This window comes from Malania oleifera, chromosome 10, assembly GCF_029873635.1.
Source record: "Malania oleifera isolate guangnan ecotype guangnan chromosome 10, ASM2987363v1, whole genome shotgun sequence".
Lineage (NCBI taxonomy): Eukaryota > Viridiplantae > Streptophyta > Magnoliopsida > Santalales > Ximeniaceae > Malania > Malania oleifera.
Window position 1 is genome coordinate 6,415,025 of NC_080426.1, and position 24,294 is coordinate 6,439,318.

Here is a 24,294-nt window from a genome sequence, read left to right on the forward strand (position 1 = left end):
TTTCATCCTCAGACAGACGGGCAGACGGAGAGGACGATACAAATTCTGGAGGATATGTTGTGAGCATGTGTGGTGGACTTTGGAGGTCGTTGAATGCAATATTTGCCACTGGTTGAGTTTGCGTATAACTACCAGGCCAGTATTGGGATGGCACCGTATGAGGCGCTTTATGGCAGGAGGTGCCGATCCCCATTATACTGGGATGAGGTTGGAGAGAAACAAGTATTGGGGTCAGAGCTGATACAGCAAACTCAGGATAAAGTCAGACTTATCAAAGATAGGATCAGGACAGTGCAAAGCCAGTAGAAGAGTTATGCAGATACTTGGCGGCGAGAATTGGAGTTTGACGTAGGAGATCACGTGTCCTTGAAGATGGCGCCGATGAAGGGAGTTATGAGGTTCGGGAGGAAAGGTAAGTTGAGCCCTAGGAATATTGGACCATTCGAGATTCTTGAAAGAGTGGGTCCAGTTGCCCATCGTTTGACATTACCGCCGGTCCTATCTAGGATCCATGACGTATTCCACGGTTCTACGTTGAGGAAATACGTCTCAGACCCCTCCCATGTGATTAGGTATGAAGCACTGGAGTTGAGAGACACTTTAGCTTATGAGGAAATGCCAGTGCAGATTCTTGACTGGAAGGAATAGGAGTTACGCACGAAGAAGATTCCACTGGTAAAAGTTTTGTGGCGCAATCATGCAGTTGAGGAAGCTTCTTGGGAGCTAGAGGATCAGATGTGCCAGAAATATCCACACTTGTTCAGTGGAGTTTAGAGCTGAGCCAGTCAGAGTAAAAAGAATAATATTGTGTAGTTTTTATTTGTATAGTATAACGTAGGATAAATAGGGTTTTTAATTTTGAAATATGAATGGCTTTGGGAGAATTTTGGAAAAGTTGTAATCTCTCAAAACCCTCATTGAAATCACGGTATTCCTCCACCGTAGGTGAGGGTAATTAATAAAATTGAGGTGTTTCTCTTTAAGGATGGAAAACTGATAAATAGCAAATTTCGAGGACGAAATTTTTATAAGGAAGGGAGAATGTAATACCCCAGAAAATGATAGGCTTGGGAATGAAAATAATAATAATAATAATAATAATAATAATAATAATAAATAAAATAAATAATAAAATAAAAAATTTAAACTAAATTAAATAATTAATTACTAATTAATTTAATTAAATAATAATACTATAATATACATTAGATATATTTATATATATATATATGTAAAAGTTATAATAATATATATATATATATATATGTATATGTATATAAAAAAACAAAAAAAAAAAAAACAAAACTATCAAAGCTTCATGAAGCTTAAGCTTCAAGAAGCGTCTGCATTCAAAGATTCCCCCCCCCCCCCACCCTTTACTTCTTCTTCTTTTCTTCCTGCGCAATCACTCTCTCTCTCTCTCTCCTCGATTTCGTGGCGAATTTGCGCCCGATCGAAAATCGGAAGATACCGCTGGACTCCATTCTCTACTGCCGTCATTTCTATCGGAGCGGATCGGTGGTAGGAGTGGCATAGACGTATCTCCTGGGGTAATACAATTTTCCCTTTTTCTTTAATTTCTTGCAAATTATAAGTTCAATCGACGAACGGACACCACCACGAGAATTTAGGGATGATTCTCTACAAGTCTAGCAGGAAGGAATTCTCGTGGGATCGTTGTGGACCAAACCCCAAATTTGAGGTACAGGAGTTATTAAGGGGCTTATTTTTAATTAATTAGGATTAATTTAAAAATGCTAAAATATTGAGCATTTGGGGTTGAAGTAGGATTTTTGCAATTTAGGGTTCGGGTGAGCGCTGCGGGTGTAATTTTGGAACTCGCAGGTAAAATTTAGAAAATTAAGTATGACTGTTAAATATTAGTTTAAATATTAATTTGAGGTATATGGAGCCTAGGGAAGGTTAGATGGGTATTATTTTGGAGAAATAGGTTAATTAATTTAGAAAAAATATAAATTTCAAGAGTTGAATTTCCGGCACCAAGGGCGTAGGATTTGGGGTTTTAGCGAGACTCTCAGTAAATCAGTTAAGGAGAATAAATTATAGTAGTGTTTTTAAAATTACTATTTGAATTAATATGTGAAAATGAGCATATGATATTTTGTCTGAAAATTATTATAATATAAATATTAGATAAATTATTTAGCATTTGAGTAATTTTAAATTGTGATATTTTGGAATGTAAAATATAACGATATGTAATTTCTGAGAAAATATTGAAATGAAAATTATCGATGTGATTAGTGAGAAATAATGAAATATGGTATTTATATATGAGTAGAAATGTTTTGTCTTAAAAATGAGATTTTGTGAATTACAGATATTGGAAAATAATGAAATGTGGTATTTATTTGTGAGAAGAAATTATGTGCATGAGAAATGAGTTTGTACAAATTATTGATATGAGTATTTTGCGAAAATGTGAAAATACGTGAATATGATATATAGTATTACAAGATGATGAAATGTGTACAGAAAATGATGAGAATATTTATATTGAATTAAATTGTGATATATTGGAATATGATTGATGAAATGTCAATACCGCATAATGATTGCGGGTATGTGGTAGTGAACCCTGATGGATGGTTATGATATTGAACACAATATCGTTGCTAGTGGTGTTAGTGCAACCACACGGACTCTTGGAGCGTGTGGCGTGACAGTCGACTGTGCCATTTCGTAAGGTTGTTGGGTCCCCTGAGTCCGGATCAGGGTTATAGGTCGGTCAGTTGTACTACAGACGCGATATGTGATATGATACTTTGATCTAACCGGGTCGGCCAACCGCGGTTAGATCCAGCTTTCGGACCGCACAACCTTGACCATGGGGGGAAGCATGGCGTGGATAGAAAGATCCTTAGGGTGACCATGAGTTATAGACGCGATGTTGGTATTTGATACCAAGGATACTCATGAGCCGGAAAGTAAAATGAAAATGAAAAATGAAAGAATGATAAAATTGGCTAAAATGAGAAATGAAAGAAATAATGAAAATTGAGAAATAAAGAATGTTAAATATGAGAAATGAACTGTGTGAGTTAATGACATCAATAATTAAGGCGAAATGAAACTCTCCACCTAAGGGCTTACTGAGTAAGGTGAGTGCCTTAATAAGTATCAGATTTGGTCACATTTGGCTGCATAACGTGTTAGGACAGAGGGAAGCTACCTGTATGAGCGGGTAACCTTCCCTATTCTCAGGAACTTTGCGGTAAATATGTGTTGGAAATTATCGAATTTAAGAAATGGTTTTAAAGCTTGTGTTGTATATTTATATGATTATCAGAATGTGTATATCAGTGTATTTTCCCAGGTGAAACGATGGTTTGAAAAGTAAAGTGTATTATAACTGAACTCATATGGCCACACACTGTAAATAATTTATTCCTTCTTAGTGAGATGTGTCTCACCCAAATTATCTAAAATTTTCAGGGAATAGGGATAGACAAGGTGATAAAGCTTCGTGATCACAGGGAGCTGGGACCCTGACACACAAGGTAAGTTTTTGGATTAGGGGATGTGTAATTTCCCCTAGAGTTAAGTAGTTTTTGAGTTTGTGATAATGATGTATATGTGTGTATGTAGATACTCTGAATATTGTATTCTGAATGATATAAATACATTGTTTTCTGCTATTAGGTTTTATAAATAAAATGACTTTTTACCCGGTACCCAATGTGGGTTGGGTCGTACGAATGATAGTAGGATTGTTGACGTTACCGATTTGTGAATGTTATGGATGACGTGTAATTATTTATTTATTATTAAGAAAAAAAATTGTACGAAAATCAGGGCGTCACAGGTGTCATGTGAAAAGAACATCCTGAGTCTAGGATCCAAGACCCCGTGAGGCATTCTAAACCTGATGAAATAGTAAGCAACTCACAATCACTACTCCTCGAGTCCCCTTCTACAACTACATTCATAGATTTTGAAGAACCCCCCTGAGCTTTTGCCTTTCCCTTCTCCCACTCCGAACATACCAGTTTTATGTGCCCTAATTTCCCGCACTTAAAATAGCAAACATCCTTCTTCCTCCTGGACTGAGTTTTATTACCACTCGGTCCACTTTAGGATTTGCCTCTCCCATGATCCTGATTACCCTTCGCCACGAGCCCTTCACCATGTGAACCCTCATCACTGCTCTTCTTCCTTTGATGCAACCCCAGCAATGCACTCGTGATGTCCTCCAACTCCAGGGTTTCTTTCCCCCAAGTCAGTGTCGTAACCAGATTCTCGTATGTAGGTGTTGTAGGCAGGGAATTCAGTAGTATCAACGCTTTGTCCTTCTCCTCGAGCTTCACATCAACACGTCATCAGCCAAACATAACCTAATCATAGAAACCGCCTTTGCTTCAAGATCCTTCCAATTTATGTCATTCATGTCATCCGACTTCTTTTTGTATAACGCCTTCACCATCCCTTGTTGCATTAGTAGATCTTTCACCCTTCGTTGCCAAAGCCTGAAATTACCAGTTCTGTCGAACCTATTCACATTGAACTTAATCGAAGAGACCCTAGCCATTGTAAAACCAATAGCTCTGATACCGCTTGTTGATCGATTCTAGTTCCCCGTTCAAGTTGAATTCTAGTTCAAGTTTTGAATTCTAGTTCAACTAGAATTCCAGTTCCCGTTCAACTTGAACACATGCAGCGAAAGCACACAACCAATCACGAACGAACCAATGCAAACACTCAATGATGAAATATACTAAAGAAGCAATCAAATAATAAGAAGAAGAAGCAAAAACACATCTAGAACACACAAGATTTATGTGGTTCGGCAATAACCTACATCCACGGGAGCAGTGCTTGGAATTTCACTATGATCAATGTCAAAGCTTACAATTTGGGTTACAATATTGTTTATATAACAATCTAATGCCTACAAAAGAGTTGTAGTAAAACTAAATTATATCTATAGAGATCCCCTGAAGGTAAAACCCCTAGATAAGCCCAATCTACAAGCCCCTAAATTCAAAATACGTGAACAGCACCGATAGAAATCGTCAACGGTTTTGTGCGAAGTCAAGGTCATCCTGCGTATTGCCTGAAACTTCTTCTCATGCAATTGTCCCTTGCTTCACGTAGCTCTCTCTAGTACATGTGATCCGCTCTGAATATGAGCCACATCTCCAACAAAACTCAAACCAATTAACTAAATAATCAGCCTAAATTTAGTGAACACGATTTTGAACGGCCCATCCTTTTTTAGCTTTGACCAAATATGACACCCATATGTGTGAGCGTAACATGTTTGTCTAGCCAGTTTTTAGCTTGTAATTTTACTTCTCAACTATTATGATCGAAGAACCAGATTCCTTGTTTAAAGTTGATGTCTTTGGCCACAATACAATATTTCAATATTCAGAATTTATTTTGTGAATTAAATCATTGCATACACAAATTTTTTTATCAAGAAAATTAAAAGAAAATTGTCATGTGAATTGTCATGCGCCTTCGACTTGAACCAGTAGGATTCATCTTCAACCCTTCGAACCAACACGAAACCAGCCAAAACCTTCTTCTTTTGACCCTTCGAAGTAACACGACACCAACAGGAGCCCTTTGTTGGTTTGTCTTCGAGCCTTTCAACCAACAGGGACTTTATGAGTTGGTCTTCAAGCCTTCAAACCAACAGGAGCCCTTCGTCTTTGAGGTTCGAGCCTTCATGAGTCGTCGGTTCATCTTCTTCAAAGTTCGAACTAGTAAGTCGTCTTCTTCTTCTTCTTTAGTTCTTCTGCTTCTTCTTCAGTTCATCTGCTTCTTCAGTTCTCCTACTATTTCTTTTTCAGTTCTTCTTCTTCTTCGTCGTCTTTTTCACTTCTTCTGCTTCTTCAGTTCATCTGCTTCTTTTTCAGTTCTTCTTCTTCATCATCTTTTTCACTTCTTCTTCAGTTCTTCTGCCGCCTACTGCTTCTTATAATATTATATGTAATTAATTATGTAATTTAATGCAAGTTTATAACTAATATATAACATTTTTTTACTGAATTTAGCTACTTCTTTTATTGTACTCTTTTCTTTTGATGTTGAACCATGTTGATGCTTTTGGGCCTTCGAGTTGGCAATTTCATTAAATTTCCAATTTTGGTATTGAATATTTTGGGCATTTTAATTTCTAATATTACTATTGAGGTGTTCATATATAAATTACCCACCAAATATGCATTGTACACAATTTTAATAATTGTACGCCTCACCTTCATGAGCCTTTGCCTCGCGTCTTGGTTCCAAGTACCATTTGTGCCTTTTGACTACTATGTGCTTGACTTATAAAAGTTCTTTTTCGCTGGGCGACTTATTAAAGTTTTGTTAAAATGTCAACCCAGTATATCTTTGTAAATAAAATACAAATTAGGAAAGTGGGTAATTATGGGGGATTTGATATTATTCAATAGGAAATTGTTTCCTTGATTAGAATAGGTTATTGTATTATATGTTGGATTGTTCAGAAGAACAAAATTATGAAAGAAACATTTTTTTTCCCAATCTTTTCTTCTCTCATGGTATCAGAGCTAGGGTTTCTGAAACCCAGCTAAACAATGGCTGATAGCAGAGACGCTACCTCCTCTGCAAACATCACCGGCGATTTAGAGGTTACGTCCAGTGGCAGTACGAATGATAATACAGTCTTTCCACTCTCATTGGAAAAATTAAACGGAAAAAATTTCCGTGAATGGGCTCAGTCCATGAAACTGGTGATTGAGGGAAAAGGAAAGCTTGGTTACCTTACCGGTGAGCGAAGGAAACTAGATCCTTCCGACGCTGTAGCCTTGCAAAGATGGAGGTCTGAAAATTCCATGGTCACAGCTTGGCTCGTCAATTCAATGCAACCAGCAATTGGAAAAATTTATTTGTTTTTGCCGACGGCGAAGGAGGTATGGGAAGCCGTATGTGAGACGTACTCCGATGGCGAAAGTTACTCTCAAATCTTCGACATCAAGACCCAATTGTGGCAGATGAGGCAAGGCGAGAGAGGGGTTACCAAGTATTTCATGGAGATGAGTCATCTCTGGCAGGAGCTCGATCTGAGCATCAACGAAGAGTGGGAGTGCTCCGGCGATGGCACACGATACCGAAGGAGGCTCGAAAATGAGAGGGTCTTCGAGTTTCTTGCCGGCCTGAATCGAGAGCTCGACGACGTGAGGGGACGGATCCTTGGCTGGCAACCTCTCCCTTCAACCCGAGAAGTTTTCGCAAAGGTCAGGCGAGAGGAGAACAGAAGATGGGTAATATTGCAGCCCCAAAATGAATTCGCTGGGCTGGACCCGGCTGTACATGGATCCGCCCAAAAATTAGATGGGCTGCACGTTGGGCCGGATGCCTCAGCCCTTGCATTAAAAGGCCCAGGAGGACCTAGTCAACGACCACAAAGACGAAAATTATGGTGTGAACATTGTCGAAAAACAGGTCATTCAAAAAATACCTGCTGGGAGATTCATGGAAAACCAGTAGACTGGAGACCGAGGAAATATCACAAAAATCGTGGGTACCAGGCCAACACTGGCGGATCAACTGAAAGACCACAAGGAGAGAACAATGATACCCCATCCGACAGTGTCTTCAGTCCTGAACAGTTGGATCAGTTATATAAGATGTTTTCATCAATGCAAACATCGGGTCAGTCCTCTTCTAGTTCTCTGGCTCATCGAGGAGGTAATCATTTGTCAACTTGAAAAACCACATCTTGTTACAAATGCCCTTGGATAATTGATTCGGGTGCATCCGATCATATGACTGGGTCGTATCAATATTTTTCATCCTACTCCCCATATGCCGGGAATTTGAAGGTAAAAATTGCAGATGGATCTCTCTCATCAGTTGCTGGAAAAGGAAGTATTCGCATATTTGATTCCTTAACTTTACAATCAGTCTTACATGTTCCCAAGTTATCCTGCAATCTGTTATTTATCAGTCAGTTAACAAAAGACTCGAATTGTTCCGCTAAATTTGTTTCCTCCCATTGTGTTTTTCAGGACCTATCATCGGGGAAGACGATTGGCACTGCTAAAGCGTACGAGGGACTCTACTACTTTGAGGAGGCAAGTTTGAGTGAACTATGTAATACTGCAATTTGTGATTCTGCATCTACTTCTAAAAATAGTGAACTTTTGTTATGGCATTCATGGATGGGTCATCCCAATTTTCAATATTTAAAACGTTTGTTTCCTTCTCTTTGTTCAAATAAAATGGCTTCTGAGTTTCAATGTGAAGTGTGTGAGCTTGCTAAACATCGTCGTACTTCTTTTCCATCATTCACATACAAACCATCTCGCCCATTTGCTATGTTTCACAGTGATGTATGGGATCCCACACGTTCCCTAAATCGCACCAATACAAAATGGTTTGTGACCTTTATCGATGACCATACTCGTCTTGGTTGGGTCTACTTACTGAAAGACAAAACTGAAGTTCGATCCATTTTTATCAATTTTCATATCATGATTCATACACAGTATCAGACTCATATTCAAATCCTACGTACTGATAATGGTACGGAATATTTCAATACCATCCTGGGAACTTATCTTCAAGATCATGGGATTATTCATCAAAGTTCTTGTGTGGATACCCCTCAACAAAATGGGGTTGCTGAACAAAAAAATAGACATATACTTGAAGTAGCCCGGACTTTAATGTTTACTACCCACATGAAACATTATTTTTGGGGCGATGCCATCTTAACAGCCACACATCTCATTAATCGAATGCCAAGTCGAGCACTCTCATTTGACACTCCTCTGCAGAAATTTCACGAAAACTTTCCTACCTCTCGACTCCCTTCCAGTCTCCCACTGAAAATTTTTGGCTGTACTGCATTTGTTCATATCCATGCACACCATCGTGATAAATTGGATCCTCGTGCCATTAAATGTGTTTTCATTGGTTATTCACCTACCCAAAAAGGCTACAAATACTATGACCCGGTCTCAAAACGACTGTTTGTCAGTCTTGATGTCACCTTTTTTGAAACCACTCCTTATTTCTCAAAGCCCTCTCTTCAGGGGGAGAAATGGAGGAGTGAAGATCGGTTCTTTGATCCGTTTACTATTGAATCCACGGTTACTCCAGTTACTTCATTCCCTGACCCATCTTTTGAGTCTATTGAGTCTTCCATTACAATACTTCCCGATTTGCCAAACACAACTAAACACTTACCCTCAGGGGGAGATGCAGGAGAACAAAACAACGCAGACATACTGGTTTACTCAAGAAAGCCGAAAACAAAGGAGAAGGAGAATCTCATACCTGAGGCACCAAGAGCGTTGGACCCGGTGATGGCTCCGAACAATCATGATCTGGTAATTGAGTCTTCCTCTGATAATTCTGCACTTGGTAATATCAATCTACCTATTGCAATCAGAAAACAAACCAGGTCATGTACTCAATATCCTTGGTCGAAGTACATGTCGTATAAAAGCTTATCTACAAGATATCGTGCATTTGTCTCTAATCTGGACAGGATGAAAGTACCAAAAAACATTCAGGAAGCTCTAGAAATACCAGAATGGAGAGAGGCAATCTTGGAAGAAATGCGAGCCCTGGAAAAAAATGGAACTTGGAAGTTGACAGATCTACCGAAAGGGAAGAAGTCAGTAGGTTGTAAATGGGTTTTCACAGTGAAATGTAAATCTTATGGAACAGTTGAAAGATATAAAGCCAGACTTGTTACAAAAGGTTTTACACAAACCTACGGCATTGACTATACTGAGACATTTGCACCAGTGGCAAACTTAAATACAGTTCGGGTTCTCTTGTCCCTGGCAGCCAATTCAGATTGGTCACTACAACAACTTGATATTAAAAATGCTTTCTTAAATGGAGAATTAGAAAAGGAAGTTTACATGACTATACCACCAGGATTCAATAGAACAGGTGAAGAAAACAGAGTGTAAATTAAAGAAATCGTTATATGGCCTCAAACAATCTCCGAGAGCGTGGTTCGACAAATTCGCAAAGGTACTAAAGAATCAAAGGTATCGACAAGGGCAATCAAACCATACACTATTCTTCCAACAGTCTGAAGGAGGTAAGAAAACAATTTAATAGTGTATGTTGATGATATAATTCTTACTGGTGATGATACTGTAGAAATGGAGAGATTGAAGAAGGTTCTGGCTACTGAATTTGAAGTTAAAGACTTTGGACAGATGCGGTATTTCTTGGGCATGGAAGTGGCAAGAACAAAAAAGGGGATTAGTGTTTCTCAACGAAAGTATGTTACTAACCTACTAGTTGAAACTGGCATGTTAGGGTGCAAACCCAGCGAAACCCCGATAAAAACTGTAAAGAGGGTTGAAGATTGTGGAAAACCAGTAGAAAAGGAGAGGTATCAGAGATTGGTTGGCAAACTGATCTACCTATCACATACTAGACCAAATATTGCATTTGCAGTTAGTGTAGTAAGTCAACACATGCACTCACCAAAGGAAGTTCACTTCGATGCCGTATACAAGATCCTTAGATATCTCAAGGGATCCCCAGGAAGAGGACTCTTCTTTAAGAAATGTGAAAACAAGGAATAGAGATCTTTATAGATGCAGATTGGGCATGATCAGTGGAAGATAGAAGGTCCACCACAGGATATTGTACATTCGTCTGGGAAAATCTCGTGACTTGGAGAAGCAAAAAACAGAATGTGGTGGCTCGTAGTAGTTAAAGCTGAATTCAGGACAGTCGCTCAAGGGATTTGTGAAGGATTGGGGTTACGAAAACTATTGGAGGAATTATGAGTACTAGTGAACCTTCCTATCAAACTCTACAGTAACAATAAGGCAACTATTAGCATCTCTCTTAATCCAGTCCAACATGACAGGACTAAACATATGGAGATAGACAAACACTTCATCAAAGAAAAAATTGAAGAAGGAATTATATGTATGACTTATGTACCAACCAAGGAACAAACTGCAAATATCCTCACTAAAGACTTGGGACGACAAAGTTTTGATGATCTTATTAGCAAGTTGGAGATGATTAATATTTATGATCCAACTTGAGGGGGAGTGTTTGTTAGGAATATATGAACAAATTCCCGAAACCTGTGAGAAACAAATAGAGAAAGAATAACGCCAAAGAAAAAAAAAATTCAATCACACGCACAAAACAATATTTACGTGGTTCGGCAATTTTGCCTACGTCCACGGAGTTGCAGGGATTTCAATATTATCAGGAAGAAAGCATAGAGAGTGCGGCGATACAATTCTCTCGCTCTCGCTCTCTCTCGCGGATACAACCACACAAAAAACCCTAATCACCCGAAAGCACCCTTTTTATATGTTGCGCCTAGGGTTCCGTTCCGCATGGGCTCCAGAAAATTTCCTCGGGGGCGTTGCCCCCGGACCCCCCACAAGTACGGCTTGTGCCGCGGCCCAAGCCTTCGCTCCATGGACTAAACCTTAGGATAGAAATCTCTAATTAAACAGAAGTCGGGTCGTCATCCAAATTAAGACACAACTAGGCTCCACAAAAGCCCAACAAATCTCCCACTTGGAGACTAGTTCAATCACCAATATTAACTGCAATCCTCCTGAAAAACAATCCCTCATCCTTGCAACTCAACCTCCTCTCCTTAAGCTAGAAGACCAACTGAAGCTGCACACAGCTTCAGTTTCTCAATAGTAACACCCTTAGTCAACATGTCTGCTGGGTTCTTAGATCCACATATCTTTTCAAGTATTACCAACTTATCTTCAACAAGGTAACGGATAAAGTGGTATTTTGTTTGTATGTGTTTCGACTTTGAATGAAAAGCCGAATTTTTGGCAAGAAAAATTGCACTCTGATTGTCACTGTGTAGAATGCCCATCTTCTGCTTCTTACAGTTCCTCTAAGAAACCATGTAGCCAAATCATCTCCTTTCCAGCTTCAGTTGCTGCAACATACTCAGCTTCTGTAGTAGACAAAGTAACAATCTTTTGCAAATTAGAAGCCCAAGATATAGCTGTACCACCCAAAGTAAATACAAATCCAGTAGTACTCTTTCTACTATCATTATCACTAGCAAAATCAGCGTCTACATAACCCTGCAGTTTCAAACTTGCACTAGTGAAGCAAAGACATGTATCTGATGAACTCCTCAAATATCTCAGAATCCACTTTACTGCCTCCCAATGCTGCTTTCCTGGCCTACTTATGAATCTGCTCACAACTCCCACTGCATGTGCAATGTCTGGCCTTGTACACACCATAGCATACATCAAGCTGCCAATAGCTGAAGCATAGGGCACCTTGCTCATATGGTCCTTTTCTTCTTCTGTCTTCGGTGACTGTTCTTTGCTTAGTTTGAAATGACTCCCCAAGGGTGTGCTCACTGGTTTAGATTCATTCATGTTGAATCTGCTGAGAATTTTCTTCACATACTCTGACTGTGAAAGCTTCAATGTACCAGTAGCCTTGTCTCTAATAATTCTCATTCCAAGGATTTGCTTTGCAGCTCCCAAATCCTTCATTGCAAACTGTTCTGACAATTGCTTCTTCAGATTATTAATCTCCTCAATGCTAGACCCTGCAATAAGCATATCATCTACATATAGCAGTAAAATGATATAAGAATTGTCAAAGAACTTAACATAACAACAGTGATCAGCTTCACATCTCTTGAACTCAATTTTATGCATAAAGCTATCAAACTTCTTATACCACTGTCTTGGAGCTTGTTTTAGACCATACAAGCTCTTTTTCAGTTTGCAGACTAAATTCTCTTGTCCCTGGACAATGAACCCTTCTGGCTGAATCATGTAGATGTCTTCCTCCAAGTCACCGTGAAGGAATGCCGTTTTCACATCTAACTGCTCAAGATGTAGATTTTCTGCAGCCACCATTCCCAGTACCAGTCTAATTGTTGATATCTTCACAACTGGAGAAAATATTTATGTAAAGTCAATGCCTTCCTTTTGCTGAAACCCTTTGACAACTAATCTGGCTTTGTAGCGCTTGCTACCATCATGTTCGTTCTTTATTCTGTATACCCACTTGTTGTGCAGAGCCTTCTTCCCTACTGGCAATTCAGTTAGTTCCCATGTCTGATTCCCCAACAAGGAGTCCATCTCATCCCTCATGGCTAACTCCCACTTGCTTGAACTCTTGTCCTGCAAAGCTTCGTCATAACACTCTGGCTCACCACCATCAGTTAGCAGAAGATAATTTAAAGCAGGTGAATAACGCTGTGGAGGTCTAGTGGCCCTGGAAGATCTACGGACCGCAGCTACAGGTGTAATTTGAATTTCCTGCGATTCTACATTCTCCCTATTATCTTCACCCCTTTTCTGGACAGTATTTTCCGTCAACTCATCTAAGTTAATAAACTTAGAATTTTTCTGATCTATCGCTGTGACATCTGACACTACAGTTGACCTGTCCTTGTACATAACCTGTTCGTTAAATATCACATTTCTACTTCTGATGATTTTCCTGTTTTGTTCATCCCAAAACCGATAGCCAAATTTCTCATCACCATAGCCAATGAAATAGCATATTTTGGACTTTGCATCAAGTTTACTACGAGCATCAGAATCAACATAAACATAAGAAACACAACCAAAAACTTTTAAGAAAGAAAAATTTACCTCTTTATCGCTCCAAACCTCTTCAGGAAGTCTAAACTCCATGGGAACTGAAGGTCCTCGGTTTATCAGATAAGCTGCAGTACTGACAGCATCAGCCCAAAAAATTTTTGGTAATCCAGCATGTAGCCTTATACTCCTAGCACGCTCGTTGAGAGTTCTGTTCATGCGCTCAGCCACACCATTCTGTTGTGGTGTCCCAGGAATGGTCTTTTCCATTTTGATTCCATGTGCAGTACAATACTCTCTGAACCCTCCATCTATGTACTCTCCTCCGTTGTCCGACCTCAAACACTTTACTTTCAAACCTGTCTCAGTCTCAACCATAGCCTTCCACTTCTTAAAAGTTTCAAATACATCATATTTATTTCTCAGAAAATAAACCCATACCTTTCTGGTTGAGTCATCAATGAAAGTAACGTAGTACCTTGAACCCCCAAGGGATGCAACAGGAGAAGGACCCCATAAATCTGTGTGCACTAACTCCAATTTTTCAGCCTTCGGTGTTCTGCCACTTTTCAAGAAACTCACCCTTTTCTGTTTTCCTAAGATGCAGCTTTCACACAATTCAAAATCAACAGACTTCAATTCCGGCAGTTTCCCTCTTGACAGCAGCATCTTCATCCCCTTCTCACTCATGTGACCAAGTCTGCGGTGCCATAAGCTTGTATCAGTATTTGCTTCAGCAACTGCAATTGTATCTCTTGGACTTGACGTCATGTATAAAGTACCAGATTTCTTTCCACTAGCCAATACTCTGGCTCCCTTTGTAACCTTCCAAGTGCCACCAGCAAACAACATCACATGCCCTTCATCATCAAGCTGTCCGACAGAAATCAAATTCCTTCTCAGGTCAGGAATATGTCGTACCTTCTCTAGTAACCAAACAGACCCATTTGGCAATGACATCCGGACGTTTCCCATACCCACAACATCCAAGGCTGTACCATCAGCCAAATATACCTTACCAAAATCTGCTGCTACATAATTCTGTATGATTTCATGGTGTGAAGTAGTATGAAATGAAGCTCCTAAGTCCAAAACTCAATCATCAAGTGGACTGTCTACTGCAAGAAGTAGTGCATCCTGTACCTCTTCTATTACAGCATTAGCGGAATCATCCTCACTCTTCTTCTTAAGACTTTTGCATTGTCTCCTAAAGTGACCTGTTTTCCCGCAGTTCCAGCATTGTCCCTTTTGGCCAGGTCTGGACTTACTTCTGTTTCGATTATAGTTTCTGGATTTTGATCTACCCCGATCTGAATTTCGGTCATTACCTCTGCCTCTGGTCTCAAGATTTAGGGCAGAGCCGGATCCTGAGGTTTCGCCTGCATCTCTTCTGCGAATCTCCTCAGCCAGAATTAAATCCCGTATATCATTATACTTCAGTTTTTCCTTTCCAGTAGAATTGCTTACTGCCATCCTCATTGCCTCCCAACTGCTTGGCAACGAAGCCAAAACGATCAGTGCACGAATCTCATCATCAAAATCAATTTCTACCGACGATAATTGATTTGTGATAGTATTGAACTCATTCAGATGTTGTGCTACAGATGCGTTTTCTGTCATCTTTAAATTAAATAATTTCTTCATCAAATGTACCTTGTTATTTGCTGATGGTTTTTCATACATACCAGATAGAGCTTTCATCAAATCTGCTGTAGTTTTCTCCTTCACGACGTTGTGTGCAATAGACCTGGACAGAGTTAATCTTATAACTCCCAGTACCTGTCTGTCAAGGAGAGTCCATTCCTCGTCCTTCATAGTAGCAGGTTTTTCTCCTAGAAGCGGTAGATGTAACTTCTTCCCATAGAGATAATCCTCTATCTGCATCCTCCAGAATCCAAAGTCTGTGCCATCAAACTTTTCTATTCCAGACGCCCTTCCTACTTCCTCTGCCATTGCTCCCACTCGAACCTAACCCTAAGCTCTGATACCAGTTGTTAGGAATATATGAACAAATTCCCGAAACCTGTGAGAAACAAATAGAGAAAGAATAACGCCAAAGAAAAAAAAAATTCAATCACACGCACAAGACAATATTTACGTGGTTCGGCAATTTTGCCTACGTCCACGGAGTTGCAGGGATTTCAATATTATCAGGAAGAAAGCATAGAGAGTGCGGCGATACAATTCTCTCGCTCTCGCTCTCTCTCGCAGATACAACCACACAAAAAACCCTAATCACCCGAAAGCACCCTTTTTATATGTTGCGCCTAGGGTTCCGTTCCGAATGGGCTCCAGAAATTTTCCTCGAGGGCGTTGCCCCCGGAACCCCCACAAGTACGGCTTGTGCCGCGGCCCAAGCCTTCGCTCCATGGACTAAACCTTAGGATAGAAATCTCTAATTAAACAGAAGTCGGGTCGTCATCCAAATTAAGACACAACTAGGCTCCACAAAAGCCCAACAGTGTTAAAACGTCAACCCTGTATATCTTTGCAAAAAAAATACAAATTAGGAAAGTGGGTAATTATGGGGGATTTGATATTATTCAATAGGAAATTGTTTCCTTGATTAGAATAGGTTATTGTATTATATATTAGATTGTTCGGAAGAACAAAATTATGAAAGAAATATTTTTTCCCAATCTTTTCTTCTTTCAAGTTTATTCGTGGAATTGCTTAGCATTAAGGAGGATGAATTTTATTTAAAGGTAAAACAGTAATAAATTGTTACCTCATCCAACGAAAGAGTTAATATGCATTTTACTTCTTATTTTTTGGAACTTAAATTTAGATTTGTACAGAGTTAGACAAAATGCAGTACATTCGCATTCAATCTCTGGGGCTGATATTTTAGCTCTTGGAGAAGGGTAAGGAAATGAAATAGTAACACACTCTCGGGGTACATATGCTGGAAACTAATGTTCCGTTCACCACAGTACACTTTATTCCATAGAATTATGAACGTCAAAAGCCCAAAACATGTTGAAATGTTATGATGTTCTTTTTAAAAAATTTTCATCGGATGCTTAGCTTTAGGAAGTCAGTTTTGTAATCTTCATATGTAAACAGATGCTAAAAGAACAGCAACTAGCTAGAAAACCTTTGTAATTTCACAAGAAAATTTCAAATATAATTATAGCCTAGACTGGCCACAAACAGCTCTACTTAAATGTCCAGAATACCACTGTTCACGTGAAACAGCACACTGCAATTAAACATAATAAAAAAATAAGGTTGAAGATATATTATGATGTGATTCAGAAGTGCAAACACAGATGCAGCAAATTGACAAAGTGAAACAACAGCAGGAACCTTTTAACTGTTAAAGAATCCACCCTGACATAATTAAATTACAAACAAGAAGCAAGACTTACAGGCAATACTTTCACGGAATACTTTGTGACATTTGGATCAGCACCTTTTCCTTGGTTTGCCGCCTGCAAAAGAAAAATTCAGATAATTGAATGGGACCTTCAATGCACAATCAAAGAAGTTTAGACTTGACACTGAAAGAGGAAGTGAAAAGAAAAGGTTAATGCTCAATGGGCATTGAATGGAACAGCAAAAATACATAATTTACAAAGACATTGAGATTATACTTTGCCATGCCATGGAAATGGAAGAATTTAATGTGCTTTTCATAGGCACAAGCCCATCCTCAATAGAAAAAGGCAATTTGTATTAAGTAGCTGTTCATTTTTATTTTTTTTCATTAAATAAAAGAGCTAGCTTCAATTTCTAACAAGATTAGATTCCAGCATTGCATGAATGATGAAACTGCCTCCAATATTTACAGAACAATGCCACCACCATTTGGAACCAAATGAAACCTTATGATCAGTTTCATGCAGTTGGTTAATAACATAATATAGTGAAACAAGACCATAATGAAGTAAAGAAAAATTTCTTTGTTCCAAACTTGTCAAAGTAAATAAAAGTTAAGACTTACTTGTTCTGGACTGTGGAATATTTCAATAAATGGATATTCCTTCCTCTGCCGTGTTAAGCAGAAACCAGGATACTTCGGACACTCAACCTGAACAGAACCACCACAGGAACAAAAATCATTTAACAGAAATTAAGTATACTTAGGTTCAAGAAAATTAGGAGGTGTTTGTTTGAACTTAATGACCTCTAAATAGATGTTATTCTCTTGACAGTCTAATATTAGGTGAACCACTATTGTTTGTTTAACCTCTGAATAAGTGCTGAGAGCCCTCCGATCAAACCAGCATTCCTCCCCTTACTGATTCGATTAACACCATCTTATTTCTTAATTTGATCCATTTACCCCTCTCATCTTTTCTTCTTTCCACCAAAGACAACTCCCTCACTGATTCAGTCAGATTTTTTTCTTTCTTTTTATGCAATATATAGGATGTATTTTTTTTATTTATACATGAAAAAATACGTACATTAGTCTTTTATTTGTAATTAATAATTTTATGTTTTAGGGTTTTTTTAAGCTCTCATGAAAATATTTATTGGTTGAAATAGTAAAAAAAGATATTCATATTAAATAATTTCTTTTTGTGCAATATATACAATTTGTTTGTTTTTTTATTTATGCATGAAAAAACACATACATTTTTTTTTTTATATATAATTAAATAATTTTCTGTTTTTAAGATTTTTATTTTTTAAGTTCTCACGAAAATATTTAAGGGTTAAAATAGTAAAAACCAAAAAAAAGATATTCATATTCAGATTTATGCCAGATGACTTGCACTTTTCAGTATTTAGGAGTTCACTTTAGTTCTAATTTTGGTTTATAGATTCAGAATTGGATTCAACAGTCAATACTTTATGCTTAATTTTGTCAAACACCCCCTTAGAGTGTAAAATGTTTTCCTAATATGTGAGCCATAATGCATTCAGAAGAAGTGGCTTACTCGCATAAATTTGACCTGTGGATAAAATTCAGCAGCAGCTTCCTCCAGTACTCTATCAAGATGTTTTGTGTAGTTACCCCTGCAGTACCCATTTGAGTACATAGGCAAAGGAAATGAATCAGATAAAGATTAAGGCAATAATAACAATAAATAAAATAAAAAATTTCAAGTCACCTGATGGTAAATGCAACAACCACAGGGTGGCCTTCATGAAGAAGGTGGACAAACTCACGCTCTGAGGTAAAATGAATCACTCGTGACGGGTCAAGACCCTTTGGATAGCCAGTATAGTATCTAGAATTTCCAAATACAATTATAGAGAGAGAGAGAGAGAGAGAGAGAGAGAGAGAGAGCATGTCTTATTGCAACAAACATAAATATATATATATATATATATATATATATATATCAGAGAGAGTACTGTAAGACACTGTAAGAAGTAAGAACCCACATAAGAACAACCATATTTAAGAAAAAGATGCATCCCACTATGACACTTCATAGAAAATGGAAGGAAAATGTGAAAGGGCGGGGAGCACAAAATATGGCACTTCCTTTGAGTTCAAACTCTCTGGGAAAAGAAAAACCATTAGTCTTTTTTAGATAAATATTCAGACTCTAAAATCCCCTAAAACAAATTATAATTTGGGCTGTAACAAACCAAAGGTCAGCATGAACAAACAGAATTTTGACAAAGTGACAAAAAAAGGGCGTAAGCCCAAAGCATTCAATGTTCCAAGAGAAAAAAAAAAATGCAAATGTGAGAATAGATGCTCAACACTGCCTCAATCTAACCTAGAACAAAATAAAGAAGACACGGAATCTAATGAATTATAGCTCCAGACCCCTGTCTGAAACATAGAAATGCAGAGCAGCATTTCATCAAGGACTGCGGGTATAAACAGTGAGACTGGCAATGATAGCAAAAATCTTTTGCCATAGGTCATAACTGTATGACAAGAGTGTGGTAAAAGGAAAAATCTGAAAAGAAATATATTGCTCATACTTGCAGCTTGCACGGAGATGACTGATCATTTGATCAAAAAATGATGGCTCCCCCATCTGATACAGCAACGACACCACACCCACCCTTTTTTCTAGTCCTGGCAGATATATTCAAACATTATCAAACAGTATAGCCATACATGCAAGTTGAGAACACCGAAAAGAAAAGTTCAGGAAAAGCAACCAAATCTATAAATTTGATAGGGGATGCCAATACAAATGAAAAAGAATTATAAATCATCCGGAAAATGAGACTAGGAGAGAGAATCAGAGGCAAGGAATTTTGTTAAGGAAATTACCAGCAAACATACCATAATACATATATCAACAAAGAAAAAAAGGATTTAGGAACTTTCTTGAATAGAGTAATGGAACCAAAAGACCATCAATGTAACCGATCAAAGCAAACAAGTAGAAAAAAAAAAACTAAATTAAAAAAAAGGAGCAACATATCAGAGAAGATTTGTTCTGTAGGAATAAATGGCATCCAAATGTTAGGTAAGTAGCATAAGCTCTCAACCACAGTAACATATATGTGATTCTAGTGGCAATGAAGCAACCACATGATGGGCCTAACCACGATCATTATACCAAAAATATCAACTTTTTAATAAACAAAGAGCAAAAAGAATCATTAAAAGCCCCAGGGGGGCGTGGTGCTAACCCATGTACAGAAAATGTTGATGGTTAAGAAATTTAACTAAATTAAACATGGGATTTAAATCTGCATTAAAAACCCAGAACACCAAGTGTCAAATCTTTAGCTACCTATTTTAAGTCTCAAAATGGAGAATTCTTCTCCCTCAACATGCTCTTCAGCTTCTTTCCCTCGGTTCCCTCCTCACAGCCCACAAAAGGAGTGACAGGGATGAGCATAACATTCTTTCTCTTCTTTGCCTATTTGCCTAATCCAGACACTCACTCAAAGTTGAACCTGCCATCGCCCACAAAAGACCAAATGTTGGAACAGCCACACCCCCCAACTCCCTTGACCATTTATAATGGAGGAGGAGAATTTACAGTTTCAGTCTCACCTTCTACAGAGAAAACATATGCTCACCAAAATTTTCCTTTTCTTGCAGATATCATTTAAAGTAAAACATTTCTCACGAGCTGCTTCCCAGGCAAACAAAAAAACGTAACCTTGAAATGGTTTCCATGTTTCCAAATGTCTTCAAGGGAAATCAAGGGTATTTCGGTAACACAACATTGTTTCAGTTTTATGAAAAATTTGGGGAAAAAAAGCTCGGTGAATACGTGAATAATAAAATTTCATGTTCAAATATAATCTTTTTCTAAATGAAAACTAGAAAACTAAGTTTCCAATTTATGCTAGACAATTTCCTATTTATGCTAGACTTTAGAAATCCTAATAATATTTTCCAAATTTCCCAAGTTTCTTTATCAAAGCCTATTCCACACACCACCATCCCCGCCCTCTGTGCATCTGCCGCCACCACTGCCGCTACCACAACCACTACATGCCACCACCTTAACCATTGCCACTACCACAACTTATCATTGAGTCATCAACCATCACTCACCACCTAGCATTGCCCTCATCATCACAACTCACAACTATTGCCATCACCACCACCACTCGTCCTGCTGCCTCCACCTCCACCTCCACCTCCACTGCCACTTCCCTTTCCCTACACTTTCACCACAACCATCATTGTTTTAATATGAAGTGTGAATCCACTTTGAAATATCCCACTTTTGACAACCTTCGCATCTGACCACATCTTCCTTACCTAAATCAATAGGAGTCTAGAGCCCATGATAGTCTTTCAGATTTCACATTCCACACCATCTCATTGCTCACAGATATTACATATTAACTTTACAAAAGCATTTCTTCACCTAACTAGCCTGTACAGATCTAGAAGTTACATCTTCAAAGGAGTATCCCCACACCATTTATCATGTCCAAAAGAAAAGGGAAAAACATACCGATTTCATATTGCCCGCCACAAACTCTACGTGTTGTTAAAATCTTCCCAACACTTTCTAATCCATTTCCAAAATCTCAATTCGTAACAGTCCCTATCTTCTCAAAGACCCACCCATTCCACTCTAGCTCATGCTCAGCAATTAGCAACAACAACTTTTCTCCAAAGATGTTCCTTCTCAATCATAAAATGCCAATCCACTTCCCAAGAAGAGCCTTGTTAAAAAGGGCGATGGAATTGATACTCAAGCTCCTAAATTTAATGATTGTTTCACTATTGGCACTTTACCTAGTGGTATTTGAACTCTTTTCCCCCATGGCTGTTTAAGACCTCTTTTATGCATCTTCCGTACTCTCAGCCCCCAAATTAGCTAGCAAGAAAAAGGGTCATAAAGTAGACCAAGCAAGTTAGATGATGCACTCTAAATAAGAGTTTGTCTCTCCGTATCTAAAAGACCAGAAAACATTTCTCCTTAAACTTAGCTTCAAGGGGAAGCCCTAAATACAAAAAGAGGAGGAACCGGTCTACATCCTAAAATGTTTGTTAGCAATTCCCCTTAATTCCTTCCCCTGATGGAATTAATTCACTTATGTTAAATTTATTATTAAATAATTGGGTAAAATGGAAGACCTAACCTTAATGATAGGTCTCTCCCTCTATTTACAATATCTGTTGAGTACATTCCAACAACCATAATACCCTTACTAACACATTTACTAACAAAATTCTAGCACATACTAATAATGCCAAATAATCGAAATATCCATTAACATTCCCCCTCAAGCTGGAGCATATATATCATATGCTCCTAGCTTGTTACAAATGAATTTTACACGAGTACCTCCCAAGGCTTTAGTGAATAAACCAATCAGTTGCAAATCAATCTTGACATGAGTGGTTGTAATGAGCTTGTGCACAAGTTTCTCCGAAACAAAGCAGCAATCAACTTTAATGTGCTTTGTCCGCTCACGGAAGACTAGGTTGGAGGCAATATAAATACAACAAAACCAACAAAACCAAGCCTTAGTCCCACTAAGTGGGGTCAACTATATGAATCCTTTCCGCCAATTTATGCGATCATGGACCATTTCTTTTGATAGATTCAAGGATATTAAATCCTTACTCACTATACTATCTCCTCCCAAGTTATTTTAGGTCTACCCCTACCCCTTTTACTACCCCCCACAATAACTAAGTCACTCTTCCTCACAGGTGCACTATGTGGCCTACGTTGCAAGTATCCATACCATCTCAGTCGTCCCTTACTTATCTTCTATAGGAGCTACACCTAACTTACCACAAATATGTTCATTCCTTAATTTATCTTTCAATGTTATACCACTCATCTATCTAAGCATTCTCATCTCGACAACTTTTACTTTTTGGATATTATGTTTCTTCGTCGCCCAACATTTCGATTCATATAGCATAGCTGGTCTTATAGCTATCCTATAAAACTTCCCTTTCAATTTTAAGGGTATTCTACGATCACATAGCACACTTGAAGCACTTCTCCATTTTACCCAACCTGCTTTAACTCTATGCATTACATCATCTTCAATTTCTCCTTCATCTTGCATAATAGATCCAAGGTATCGAAATCTACAAGTGTTATTTATTTCTTCATCATCAAGTTTAACTTTGTCTCCAATATTCCTTCTATCATTACTAAAACTACATTTCATATGTTCTGTTTTATTTCTACTTATCCTAAAGCCTCTAGATTCCAAAGCTTCCCTCCATAATTCTAACTCAGCCTCTACTCCGTCCCTAATTTCGTCAATTAATACAATATCATCTGCAAACAACATACACTATGGAACCTCCTTTTGAATACTCCTAGTCAATTGGTCCATCACTAAAGCAAAAAGATAAGGGCTCAAAGCAGATCCTTGATGTACACCTATGATAATTGGAAATTCTCTAGTTTCTCTATCTATAGTCCTTACACTAGTTATTACTCCATCGTACATATCCTTAATAACATCGGTATCCCTACAACATACACCTTTTTTTTCTAAAACCCACCATAGAACTTCCCTAGGTATCCTATCATATGCTTTCTTAAGGTCAATAAATATCATATGCAAGTCCCTCTTCTTTTCCCTAAACTTTTCTATTAATCTTATTAAAAGATAAATAGCTTCTAGAGGCAATATGAATAGTAGCTAGACTATCACACATCAACTCCTTAGACTTAGTTTGTGGAATACCTAATTTTTTCAACATGTTCTTCAACCAAACAAGTTCACATATAGATTGTGTGAACTATAGCCCTATACTCTGAGTCAACACTCGACCTAGCCACCATAAATTGTTTCTTACTCTTCCAATAAACCAAATTACCACCAACATATAGTATCTGATTGTGGATCTTCTGTCGAAAGGTGACCCAACCCAATCTACATTTGTGTATCCTCGAATATAAGTGTGAACCCAATTTTGATATAAGAGGTCTCTCCCAGAGTCCCAGGTGTATCAACCATATTTGGCACAAACCCATATATTGCACTAACTTACTGTTAGGATCCATAGGAGTATCAATAGGTTTGGATCCTAACAACCCAGTTTTATCTAAAAGATCAAGAACATACTTTCACTGTGTACAAGGTTCCTATATGAGATCTTGATACTTCTATACCATGGTATTAAATAACGGCTGTTACGTAGCATAACGGCAATTACGTAACAAAAAATGAGGCCTCCGATACCGTTACAGACCACTAATGCAGTGAGCAAAAAATTCACAACCGTAATGGCCCGTAACGATGTTACACTAATGTTACGATCTGTAACGGCCGTTACACTAACGTTACGGTTTGTAATGGCCATTACACCGTGTTACGAGTGCCGACACCTTATCTCCTCGAATCTGCTTCATATTTTGTGGTTCTCTACGCGTGTTGC

At 38.3% G+C, this 24,294-nt stretch overlaps 1 protein-coding gene across 1 annotated transcript in view; it reads right to left on the reverse strand.

Annotated features, from left to right (window-relative positions):
* The window catches only part of LOC131166362 (uncharacterized), a 50,631-nt gene that overhangs the window by 13,659 nt on the left and 12,678 nt on the right, over window positions 1-24,294 (reverse strand). The window contains exons 3-7 of the mRNA XM_058124844.1: window positions 19,437-19,533; window positions 18,605-18,724; window positions 18,431-18,509; window positions 17,488-17,574; window positions 16,913-16,975 (exon numbers count right to left, since the gene is read on the reverse strand). Of these exons, the coding sequence (XP_057980827.1) occupies window positions 16,913-16,975; window positions 17,488-17,574; window positions 18,431-18,509; window positions 18,605-18,724; window positions 19,437-19,492 (405 nt within the window). The 5' untranslated portion in view covers window positions 19,493-19,533. The remainder of the gene's footprint in view (window positions 1-16,912; window positions 16,976-17,487; window positions 17,575-18,430; window positions 18,510-18,604; window positions 18,725-19,436; window positions 19,534-24,294) is intronic.